The sequence below is a fragment of the Anomaloglossus baeobatrachus genome, chromosome 5 (genome assembly GCF_048569485.1).
Source record: "Anomaloglossus baeobatrachus isolate aAnoBae1 chromosome 5, aAnoBae1.hap1, whole genome shotgun sequence".
NCBI classification, from domain to species: Eukaryota; Metazoa; Chordata; class Amphibia; order Anura; family Aromobatidae; genus Anomaloglossus; species Anomaloglossus baeobatrachus.
In genome coordinates, this window is record NC_134357.1 from 49,403,363 (window position 1) to 49,416,741 (window position 13,379).

General features: G+C 44.3%; 1 protein-coding gene across 1 annotated transcript in view; it reads right to left on the reverse strand.

Moving 5' to 3' along the window:
- The window catches only part of TCERG1L (transcription elongation regulator 1 like), a 320,959-nt gene that overhangs the window by 290,741 nt on the left and 16,839 nt on the right, over positions 1-13,379 (reverse strand). The window contains exon 2 of the mRNA XM_075348474.1: positions 3,393-3,536. Coding sequence (XP_075204589.1) covers positions 3,393-3,536 — 144 coding nt within the window. The remainder of the gene's footprint in view (positions 1-3,392; positions 3,537-13,379) is intronic.

Genomic DNA, 13,379 nt, shown 5'->3' on the forward strand with positions numbered 1-13,379 from the left:
CATCCAGAAATTGTTGGCGGTGCAGGCTTAAAAAAAATGGCACCTGAAGTTGGTGCATGTACAGATGGAGCTCTCAGCTCAATGACAAGCCAAAATCTCATCTGCGCACGTGCCACCCCCGAGTAACATTTTCCTTAAGTCTGCTGAAGGGAGATCAATGGGCCAGAGGCGGCACGTACGCAGATGAGATCTTAAGCAGAGAGCCAACTACGGGCACTGTTATTTGAAGCCTGCACTGCCAACATTTTCAGAATGGTGGCCCCTGCCTAACCGCCCCCAGCACAGTCCGCAGTACAGCCCCCGCAGCCAGCAGCATCTCCTGTGACCCCTTTCTAACTCCCGAGGTAAGCTACGTTCAGATTATAAGACGCACCCCTCATCTTCCTTCCAAATTTTTGGGAGGAAAAGAACGTTTTATAATCTGAAAAATATGGTGATTCTGTAAGAGGCCTTCAGATAAAAAAAAAATCTAGCCCCATCTTTGTAAGGAGTTGGATGGGCTGTCACGTTGCCCTCTTAAGATACCAATCGTATTGATGTAATGTGATTCGTATTGTTTCTGTTTAATCTATGCTGTAATAGAGTTATGTTGTATAAAAGGAGAAAACAGTGGAGTTTTATTGGCTTAAAAATGATAATGTTTATTTAGCAAACATAAACATGTAAAACACACAAATACATAAATCAATGAAAAGATGAGGAATAAGTACATTGCTGTCCTAATACATGCATAGGGATAGCAGTGTTAGTGAGGTATTATAATATTTGCATAGACCTGGGTGAAAGGTTAAGTCTGGCAAGCAACAGAAGGGCTCCAGTCAGGAGTGGTTAGAGGGTCACTTCCATCCCAAAGTCATGAGTACCAGACCCAAATTTTACAGACAGTTCCTGGTTAGTGGACTGACTCCAGCGATACTAGTCCTCAAGAGAGGCGTGGCATAGACCTGGGAGAATAGAACAGCAGGCCGGGAACAGAAGACGAGCTGTGTCTGATAGCGGTTGAAACCCTTATGCTAAATGGGTCCTTGTGGGTGGGACGAGGCCAAGGCTGTGTGGAACTTTTTTGCCTTTATTTTGTGAAACCATGGTGCCAGGCAGTAAGGAGGAGGATGTATAAATAGCAGCAGTAGTACCAGGAACTATGGAGCAGCCTGAAGTGAAAAAATGCCTTAAAATCAAATATACTGTAAAGAACCTGTTCAAGTATTGTGCCTGCAATAGTGATGTGTTGGAAGTACTGTGCGTAATGTTGAGCAATAGACTTTAAGAAAGAATTCTGGTCTGCATGACGGCCTAATCACAGGTATGGCTTGCACATACAGTATAAAAGACCAAACACTCAGCCAGGATCCCCACGACCGATCCCTTCCACATTGCTCTGTGAAGGTGGCCAAGGCGTGGACCACCAAAGGACTGCCGAGGAGCCCCTCGGCTGCTTGGCCACCTCCACAGAAACACTTCAAAATGATTGGGCCCTGAAGCTGGATTCAGTGATCCGGCCAGCCCCAGAGAAGTGATTACTCTATCCTTGCCTAGGACACCAGCCACCACTCCCTGAAGAGGTGGTCGATACCTTAGAAATCGGGAAGTAGACAATACACCTAAAAATCTCTGTTCTTGAGAAGGGAAAGGATTTTTATAACAAGGAAGTTGCACAATTGTTTGTTTTTCATGCACTTGGCATCATTAACCATTTATGATCAGGAAAATAACTCTTTAAGTTATTTCTTGCCCTTCTCCTCCAAAAAAAAAAGAAAAAGAAATAGACTAATCACAGACAACCCTTTTAAATGAGCTTTAAGCCTTATATTGACGACCAAACCTCAGGGGGGCTTTACACGTTGCGACATCGCTTCCGAAATATCGTCGGGGTCACATCGTTAGTGACACACATCCGGCACCGGTAGCGACATCGCAACATGTAAATCCTAGGTGCGACGATATACGATCGCAAAAGCGTCGAAAATCGGTGATCCGTGTAGCGTCGTTCATTTTCATAATGTCGGGTCGACCCCAGGTACGATGTTATTTGTCGTTCCTGCAGCTCCACACATCGTTGTGTGTAAACCCGCAGGACTGACAAACATCTCCTTACCTGCGTCCCGCCGGCAATGCGGAAGGAAGGAGGTGGGCGTGATGTTATGTCCTGCTCATCTACGCACCTCTGCTTCTATTGGCCGGCCGATTAGTGACATCGCGGTGACGTTGCTGTGACGCCGAACGCACCTCCCCCTTGAAGGAGGGATAGTTCGGCAGTCACAGCGATGTCGTCGAGCAGGTATGTGTGTGTGAAGCTGCCGTAGTGATAATGTTCGCTACGGCAGCGATCACCAGATATCGCATGTGCGATGGGGGTGGGTGCTATTGCGCTGGACATCGCTAGCAATTGCTAGCGATGTCGCAACGTTTAAAGCCCGCCTTAGATTAGGCTATCAATATCAGATTGCTAGGGGTCCAACACCAGACACCCCCACCAATCAACTGTATGTAGCTTCAGTGGGATCTGGACATAAACAATGAACAGGGCTGAACAGCACAGCTGCATTCACTGTGTAGTGGCCGTTCTTAGGTACTGCAGTTCATCTCCTATTTGCTTTAATAGGAGCTAAGCTGCAGCATCTGAGAGCAACCACTGACTTTGTCTCTATTTTAATATTACATCATGCCACGGCCAGCTCTGCAAACCGCTGATAGTTGGGGATAGATCACAATAGGTCATTAATATTATAAACCTGGAAAACCTCTATTACCTGTCCTGCTGGCGCTGTTAGTGGAATAAATGGGCAGGAATAGCAGAAATAGAGGAATCGGGCCAGTCTAAGAATGACATCATCAATCTTTGCTGTGCAGTGAAAACTTTTTACCACAGATGGAAGTTACATGCTGTAGCAGCAGGGAAGGGGTAAGACGGGACAATGCGTCAGACGACGGCCGTTTCGCACTCTTTCACAGTGCTTCGACCTGTCGAAGCACTGTGAAAGAGTGCGAAACAGCCGTCGTCTGACGCGTTGTCCCGTCTTACCCCCTCCCCACTGCCACAGCATGTAACTTCAATCTGTGGTAAAAAGATTTCACTGCACAGCAAAGATCGGTGAGTGCCTTCAGTTCTTTTATACTTACTTCTTGGACTTTTCTGGAACTATGAACGAGCACCACGAAGCTGTTACAGGAATTTTTCTGCCACATCACCCTGATTTCTGCAGAAAATAGCGCAATCATAACGCAGAGTGTGAATATTTGCCCCTGCAAAAAAATATTTTTTTTATATTGAGCAGTGCCCTAATTTTCCTTCTTAATTTCTTGAAGAATGACATCATTAAAATCTTGCTCTACCCAGAGGCATGATGAAAGTACACACATACAGTAGAATAGGAAATTTAAATGATAAATACCTTGCAATTAGGTGTTTTCTTTTCAACCCAACATTTTCCAGCATGAGGGGGAATAGTAGATGTGTAAACATGTGGAAAAAAGGGAATAATCTCAACACTTGAAGAAGGTGAAAATCCAAATGCAGGAGAATGACCTCCGACCCACTGTGAAAGGAAATACATGGTGTTAGTGCTAGATAATACAATGCATTAAACACTAGAATAACAGTTCTTTATTCATAGATGCATATTTAGACATTTATATATGTATTTAAGTTTACTCGCTTATATAGCGCAATTCTGCTTAATTCCACAGCGCTTTATGTGCACAATCATCACTGTCTCCACTGGGGCTCACAATATAACTTGTTAAAGGGGTTATCCTCGACTGGACAACTATTTCTTAAATGCTATAGTCCCCTTATCAAATAAAATAAAAAAACATATACTCAGCTTACAATCTGGCACCATTCTAGCAATGTCAGCGCTGTGTTTCTTGGAACGCTAACGTGGCATTATTAGTGGCCACTGTTTTGCTACATAGTATAGTGAATGGTTTTTTTTAATTCTATATGTAAGACCATAACAAATAAGAAAGGTGTAAAAAGCCATGGAAAGTCGTGACACCAGCTGAAAAATATCAGTAATTAGAATCCTGCTGCTTAGTTAAAAATAATATTAGCTGGTTCAACTGATGGCCTATAAAAAGGTGCCTCATTACCAAGGTGCCACACAAGAAACATCTCATGATGGGTAAAACCAGTGAGCTGTCTTCAGACCTTTGCAATCAGTAATTAGAAAGCAATCCTACTACTTAATTACAAATATCAGCTGGCTCAACTCATGGCTTGTAAAAAGGTGTCTAATCACCAAGGTGCTACACAAGAAATATCTCATGATGGGTAAAACCAGTGAGCGCTCTCAAGACGTTTGCAACCTTATTATTGCAAAACATACTGCTGGCATTGGTTACAGAAGAATTTCTAAACTACTGAAGTTTTCCAGTGAGCACTGTTAGGGCCATAATTTGTAAGTGGAAAGAACATCTTTTCACAATAAACCATATCTGACCAGGTGCTGCCTGCAATATTTCAGACAAAGGAATGAAAAAAATATCAAAAGAGTTTTCCAAGAACCAAATGTATAGAGCTACAGAAAGACCTGGAATCAGCAGGTGCTATTGTTTCAAATAAAACAATAAGTAATGCACTCACCCTCCATGGCCTGTATGCACGCTCACCACGGAAGACTCCGCTGTTAAACAAAAAGCATGTTCCAGCACGTTTACGTTTAAAGTTTGCTCAACAACATTTAGACAAGCCTGTGAAATACTGAGAGAATATAGTCTGGTCAGATGAGACCAAAATTGATCTTTTGGATGTCAGAACACACACCATGTTTGGAGGCCAAAAGGCAAATCACCCCCAAAACACACTACCAACAGTAAAGTTGGAGGTGGGAACATCATGGTGTGGGGCTGTTTGTCACTGGCAAAATTTATATAACTGAAAGAAGGATGAATGGACAAATATACCGAGATATTCATGATAAAGATTTGCTTCCATCTAAAGCTGCTAGAATGGCCGAACCAATCACCTAACTTGAACCCAATAGAAAAGTTATGGAAGTAACTAAAGCTCAGCATTCATAGAAGGAGCCCATGGGATCTTCAGGATTTGAGGAGTGTTTGTGTGGAAGAATGGGCAAACATTACATCTGCTTAGTGATGAGCGGATCTGTGGAAGTCCGGATTCGGAGTTTAGGCGCTTTACATAAGCTGACAACTGGCGCGAGCAGTGCTGTGTTTGGGTACACTCAGTACTCAGCCCAGTGCGAGCTGCTTGCAGTGTTTAATCGGCACACACTGGGGGGAACAACAGTATGATCGGACGTAGTGTGCAACCAAAATAAAGAAAAAAAAAAAGGAAAAACCCTGCCCAACCTCTTCCAGAATCGTTCTGCTTATGGCTAGCTGTATGTGGGCAGAGACTCAAACTGCCAATTAGTGATTTCCATTGGGGTTCGGGCAAAATCCGAACCAGTGGAGGTACGGTTTGGCTGCAGCTGCCAAACCGAACTTCCACCAGTTCACTAATCTCTACTTTGAACCTTGTACAGTGATTTTGTTCCATATTTTTTTACTATATTGGATTATTTTTTAGTGTTTTTTAATCAATATATATCAGTATTAGTTGATGGGATTTATTGGTACATAATGGTATTTTTGGTATACTGGTATTTTTTGAGCGCTGTATACTGGTATTAATTGATGAGATTTTTTTTGGTACATATTCAGGCACAGAATGTTGTTGGAAATTGTTTCCCTTTATACTGATGTTTGTTTTTCAGAATTTTAGCCCTGTATATTGGAATTATGTTAGCACTGTATAGTGATGTGCTGCTGTGCATATGCTGTGTGTATTCTGTATTTGTTATGTGTATTGTGTGCTTAATGTCTGTATAGAGTATCTGATGTCTGTACTATGTATTTTTTGTTTGTATTTGCTGCGTGTATTTGTTATGTGTATTTGATTTGTCATTGTGCATTTAATTCCTGCATTGTGTTTCTTTTTGTCTGTATTGAGTATTTGATGTCTGTGTTGTGTATTTGCCTGTATTGTGTATTTGTTATGTGTATTTTATGTGTGTATTGTGTTTTAGTTGTCTGTTTTGTTTTTATGATGTCTAAAGTGTGTATTTAATGTCTTTATTGTGTATTTGTCAGTATTATGTATTTGTTGTGTGTATTATGTATTTGATGTATGTGTTGTTTTTTAATGTATGCCTTGTGTATTTGTTGTGTGTATTTATGTGGATCAGTGATGCTGAAAGTCAAACCATTGGCAAAGTATTTTGTTATCATGGACACCCCTAATGGACAGCTTTCAATAGAGGTACCAAAATAAGCATACTGACCAGTAGCAGCATTGGCAGCAGGGTGTTGTGCGATGAGACGCTTTGCATTAACAACATACAACTTCAATGTGCCTTGCTCATGGGAGCCACATTACTGTGTGGAAGAAAGGCCTTGCAATCTACTGCCGCTTCAGTATTATGCCATGAAAATTTGATGGAAAATACAACAATAGGAATTCAATATAGTGCTAGAAGATGCACCCCTAGGTGGGAAGGCACTCAACAAGCTACTGGGGAAGAGTCGATGGTCGACCTAAGTATGACCAATGATCATGATGGGCCAGAATCAAAGCTGTAAGGAAATCTTGGTGCTGATATCACTTAAGGGCACGTTACACGCTACGATATATCAAACGATATGTCGTCGGGGTCACGTCGTAAGTGACGCACATCCGGCATCGTGTGACATATCGTAGCATGTGACAGCTACGAGCGACTGTGATCATGCGAAAATACTCACCTTATCGTTGATCTTTAACACGTCGCTCATTTTCAAAAAATCAAATGTTTTTCTGCGCGCCGGTTGTTCATTGTTCCCGAGGCAGCACACATCGCTCCGTGTGACACCCCGGGAATGATGAACTGCAGCTTACCTGCAACCTGCCGGCAATGCGGAAGAAAGGAGGTGGGCGGGATATTTATGTCCCGCTCATCTCCGCCGCTCCACTTCTATTGGCCGGTGGCTGTGTGACGTCTCTGTGACGCCGAACGTCCCTCCCCGTTCAGGAAGTGGATGTTCGCCGCCCACAGTGAGGTCGTTTGGAAGGCAAGTACGTGTTACGGGGGTTACGACTTTGTGCGACATGGGCAACAAATTGCCCGTGCCACACAAACGATGGGGGCGGGTGCGATCGCTCATGCAATAGCACGAGATATTTGTCACGTCCCCACCGGAGCCCGCTCCTTCGACTTCTGCTCTGATCGCCAGATGGCGCCAAGTTCCCACCATGGGTAGTGCTGGTGATGGGAGAGGAGTCGGTGCCCGTGGCTCTGCGGAGCACAGGCTCTGCTCATCCACTAGGCTGGGTTCCCTGGAACCTATAGTACCACTAGCTGACTGTAGGTGGCATGTGTGTCTTCCAGCTGAAGTTGCCAACATTCACCTGCAGCCAATGGGAAGACACCACACCCTGCTTATTCCCCCTCCTGTCACATGACCACTGCCAGAGATAGTTCTGTACTCCTGGCTCATGTGCTGTTTGTATGTTGATTCCTGTGCACTGACCTTTGCTTGTTTTTTGACTACCCTCCTGCCTGTCGTTTTTCTACCTTGCTGCCAGTTCCAGATTTGACCTCTGCTTTGTCTCCTCACTACGCCCTTGCCTGCCAATTCCGTTCTTGTTTTGCATCTCCTGGTTTTTGACCCTGCCTGATGACCACGGACTACAGCCTACCACAGGTAGTGATCTCTGAGCTCTGTGTAATTCCAAATCCCTGTATAGGGGTTATAGGGTTGCAGAGTTCTTGGGGTCCTGCTTTGTGAGCAGCTTTTCTGTAGACTCCCCTTACAGCCAGTCTGAGTCTGTGCCTCCAATCAGGCATTACAATATTGCAGCGTGTAAAGCAGGCTTCAGTCAAAAGCCGTAGAGAGAGCAAAGTTTGGAACCTGGGATGTACAAACTATGAACCAAGGCAAACTCAACATTATCAAAGCCAAAATGGACAGAACAGGACTCATCTTACTCGAAATTAGAAAACTAAAAGAGATTCACTCTGGACATTTCCAATCAAACATTGGGTCTACTATTCTGGGAATATTAAAGAAAGAAGAAACGTTGTCACTTTTGCTCTCAACTGAAGATTGTCCGGCACTCTCCTGAAGTACAGTGCAGTCCGTGAGCGATACGACTACAAAGATTGGCAATTTATGTCACAATTATACAAGTCTACTTACGCACAACAGATGCCAAGGAGGAGGACGTGGAACTATTCTGCAATCACGTTCAAGAAAAACATGGAATTGGTGTTGGAAACTTTGGACTTGGTGAATGAGGCTGAAGGAAAAATCATTGACTTTGTACAACAAATCAACTATCCATTATGAACACCTTCTTCCAACTTTACAGAAACTCGACACATGGATATCATTGAATGGGGCCTATAAGAATCAGATTGACTACAAATGTATTAGCCAAAGAGGGAAGTCGTTGATCAAGGTTAGACTCAAGCTGAGTAAACAGACCAGACAGGAGGTCATTTCCAACTTTGATTTGACAAACATACCTGAAATTATTTAGATTGGTCTGCACAGCTAATTTATATCACTGGACATGGATGAAATAATTCCTGAGTAATTATGGACACAAACAAGGACTATTATTACTGAAGAAGCCAGAAAGACAATAAACAAGAAGCAGAAAAGACCTCCTAAGGTTAACAGAAAAGACCCTAAAGATCATCGAAGAAAGATGCTTGGCAAAAGCAAAAGGTAGCAAGCAGGACACAGAAAACATCAGTAAAAGACTAAAGAGAGTCATTTGAGTAGACAAATACCTTTATTAACAAAATATATGTACATGGATAGAAAATGAACATCTGAAGGACAAGACAAGGAAGGCATACTAAAAGGTCAAAGAGATACGACAAACGTTTCAAGCAAGACAGGGAATGTTGAAAGACGCCAATGGAAACAAACTAAATAAGCTAGAACAGATCAAGAAAAGATGGAAAGGATACACGGATCATCTCTGCAAGAATGACTCAGTGATACGGTAAGAAACTGAGACTGGAAATTTCCGAACATCTTGAAATACGAAGTTTCTGTCAAAAAACAAAGCACCTAGATGTGACAATATTCCAATAAAGCTAATAAAGTCTTCTGAAGCAGCAGTTGAAGTAATCACACAACTGTGTCAACAGATATGGACAACTGGTAAATACCCCAAGGACAGGGCCAGATCAGTGTTTTTTCCTATTCTGAAGAAGGAAAATGCTATCGACTTTAGAAACTATTGGACTATTGCGCTCACCCTCATGCCAGCAAAATATTACTGACGGCTACAACCTTACTTTGACAAAGAGCTTCCAGAGGAACAAACAGGATTCAGAAAAGGCAGAGGAACAAGAGATTGCCTACATTAGATGGATAATGAAAAAGGACAAAAAATACAAGGAGCTCTATTTTTTTTTGTTTCATCAACTACAGCGAAGCCTTCTACAGTGTTCATTACCAGAAACTTTGGAATACTATGAACCGTACCATGAGTTATATGGGTGTGTTGAACCATCTTATCAGCCTCATTAGGAACCTTTTCATTGACCAAGAAGCAATAGTCCTAACTGAACACGGTGACACGGCATGGTTCAAAGTAGAGCAGGGCGTCAGTCAAGGCGGCATCCTGTCACCATTTTTATTCAATTTATATGCAGAAACTATTTTCAGGAAGGCTGGACTCGCTAAAGAAGAGCATCAAATCAAAATTGTTGGACGAGTCATCAACAATCTTAAATACACAGATGATACAACATTAACAGCAGCAAGGATTAAGGGAATGAAGGACTAATTACGGAAGTCAAGATGGAAAGCTCAAACAAGGAAATCCTATGCATTACAAAGAAAACCATGATATTGCCTACTGCCCGGTACGACTGGGACACATTTGAGATTGACGGCGACAAACTGGAAGTTGTAAAGGACTTCGGCCAACCCAGATCATTAATCACTCAAAATGCAGTGATGACACTGGAAGTCAATATGAGAATAGCTATGGGCAAATCAACAATGAAGTCACTGGACAAGGTCTTCAAATTGAGGAACAATTTACTGGTGAAGAAGTCATGACTCGTAAATAGGCTGGTCTTTTCTGTAGTAACAAATGGATTGGAAACCTGGATGATGAAGAAACAAGGCAGGAGAAGAATCAATGCCTTCAAAATCAGGGAAGGAGTCTTGCGAGGATAATTTGCATATTCCCAGTGCCTTCTGGGATAAGTGAAGAGTCTCCGCGAGCTCAAGGAGACCCGGGTTTTGGCCGTTACAGCCGGAAGGAAGACTTCTGAAAGCCAGGGAAGGAGTCTTGCGAGGATAATTTGCATATTCCCAGTGCCTTCTGGGATAAGTGAAGAGTCTCCGCGAGCTCAAGGAGAACCGGGTTTTGGCCATTACAGCCGGAAGGAAGACTTCTGAAAGCCAGGGAAGGAGGCTTGCGAGGATAATTTGCATATTCCCAGTGCCTTCTGGGATAAGTGAAGAGTCTCCGCGAGCTCAAGGAGAACTGGATTTTGGCCGTTACAGCCGGAAGGAAGACTTCTGAAAGCCAGGGAAGGAGTCTTGCGAGGATAATTTGCATATTCCCAGTGCCTTCTGGGATAAGTGAAGAGTCTCCGCGAGCTCAAGGAGAACCGGGTTTTGGCCGTTACAGCCGGAAGGAAGACTTCTGAAAGCCAGGGAAGGAGTCTTGCGAGGATAATTTGCATATTCCCAGTGCCTTCTGGGATAAGTGAAGAGTCTCCGCGAGCTCAAGGAGAACCGGATTTTGGCCGTTACAGCCGGAAGGAAGACTTCTGAAAGCCAGGGAAGGAGTCTTGCGAGGATAATTTGCATATTCCCAGTGCCTTCTGGGATAAGTGAAGAGTCTCCGCGAGCTCAAGGAGACCCGGGTTTTGGCCGTTACAGCCGGAAGGAAGACTTCTGAAAGCCAGGGAAGGAGTCTTGCGAGGGTAATTTGCATATTCCCAGTGCCTTCTGGGATAAGTGAAGAGTCTCCGCGAGCTCAAGGAGAACCGGGTTTTGGCCATTACAGCCGGAAGGAAGACTTCTGAAAGCCAGGGAAGGAGGCTTGCGAGGATAATTTGCATATTCCCAGTGCCTTCTGGGATAAGTGAAGAGTCTCCGCGAGCTCAAGGAGAACTGGATTTTGGCCGTTACAGCCGGAAGGAAGACTTCTGAAAGCCAGGGAAGGAGTCTTGCGAGGATAATTTGCATATTCCCAGTGCCTTCTGGGATAAGTGAAGAGTCTCCGCGAGCTCAAGGAGAACCGGGTTTTGGCCGTTACAGCCGGAAGGAAGACTTCTGAAAGCCAGGGAAGGAGTCTTGCGAGGATAATTTGCATATTCCCAGTGCCTTCTGGGATAAGTGAAGAGTCTCCGCGAGCTCAAGGAGAACCGGATTTTGGCCGTTACAGCCGGAAGGAAGACTTCTGAAAGCCAGGGAAGGAGTCTTGCGAGGATAATTTGCATATTCCCAGTGCCTTCTGGGATAAGTGAAGAGTCTCCGCGAGCTCAAGGAGAACCGGGTTTTGGCCGTTACAGCCGGAAGGAAGACTTCTGAAAGCCAGGGAAGGAGTCTTGCGAGGGTAATTTGCATATTCCCAGTGCCTTCTGGGATAAGTGAAGAGTCTCCGCGAGCTCAAGGAGAACCGGATTTTGGCCGTTACAGCCGGAAGGAAGACTTCTGAAAGCCGCGCGCCTAGCGGCACGCGAATTTTAGCCTGTCTTCTTCATTGTGAGCGTGAGTGAGCAAAGTGTGAGCAAAAGTAAGTGTGAGTAGAATTGTTTGTATTTAGTTGTTTAATTACTTAACATTTGTTTAGTGCTATCCCCATTAGAAAATGTGCTCCACTATTGCTAATGCGATCCAGTGTACATCTTGTCTCATGTATGCAGTCCTTGAAAAGCCGTTCGAGGGTGCATACTGTTGTTCGAGATGTGAGCAAGTTGCACATTTGGAAGCCCAGATACTGGATCTAAATGAGCAGCTGGCAACTCTGAGATGCATTAGCAATATGGAAAGGAGTGTGCTGCTCACTGAGCAGCAGCTTGCTGGGTCAGATGTGGGGGAGGATCGTAGTAGGGAGCGGCAGGACGGTGAGGTAGGTAGCTGGGTGACAGTTAGAAAGGGGGGTAAAGGGAAAAGTGCTAGGAAGGCTAGTCCTGAACTGACACACCCCAATAGGTTTGCAAACTTGGCAGATGAGGGGGATGTCATTACAGGGGTAGCATTGCTGCAGCAAGGCATGACCTCTGAATGCCAGAGGAGTGTCTGCTCAAGTAAGGGGGGGAATAGGAGTGCAGGGCAGGCAAGACAGGTACTGGTAGTGGGGGACTCAATTATTAGGGGGACAGATAGGGCAATCTGTCACAAAGACAGGGATCGCCGAACAGTGTGTTGTCTTCCTGGCGCTCGAGTTCGGCACATCGCTGATCGGGTTGACAGATTACTGGGAGGGGCTGGGGAGGACCCAGCGGTCATTGTACACATTGGCACAAATGACAAAGTTAGAGGTAGGTGGAAGGTCCTTAAAGATGATTTCAGGGAATTAGGTTGTAAGCTTAAAGCATGGACCTCAAAGGTGGTATTTTCGGAAATACTACCTGTGCCACGAGCCACACCAGAGAGGCAAAGAGAGATCAGGGAGGTTAACAGGTGGCTCAGGAATTGGTGTAGGAAAGAGGGTCTTGGGTTCCTGGAGAATTGGGCCGACTTTTCAGTTGGCTACAGATTCTATGCTAGGGATGGGCTGCATCTTAATGGGGAGGGTGCAGCTCTGCTGGGGCAGAAAATGGCTAGAAGGTTGGAGGAGTGTTTAAACTAGGAATGGGGGGCGAGGGTATTCACTTTATAGAAGGGGAATGTAGTGCAGATAGTGACCAGGGCACAAGTAATGAAATTGGGGGTGGTACGGGGGGAAGGGTTAGGACAGTCAATACAGTAAGCAGGAATACAGGTACAGAGTCATACGTAACGTGCATGTACACTAATGCCCGAAGCCTCACAAATAAGGTGGAGGAATTAGAATTAATATTGTTGGAAGAAAATTATGATATAGTGGGGATATCAGAGACATGGCTGGATGAGAGCTATGACTGGGCTGTTAATTTACAGGGTTATAGCCTATTCAGGAATGACCGTACAAATAAGCGAGGGGGAGGTGTGTGTCTATATGTAAAATCATCCTTAAAACCCATCCTGCGTGACAACATATGTGAGGGTACTGAGAATGTAGAGTCCCTATGGGTGGAGATAAGGGGGGGGAGAATGAATAATAAAATACTGATAGGGGTGTGTTATAAGACGCCGAATATTATGGAAGAGGTAGAGAATCTCCTCATAAAGCAAATTGATAAAGCAGCGAGTCTCGGAGAGGTAATTAT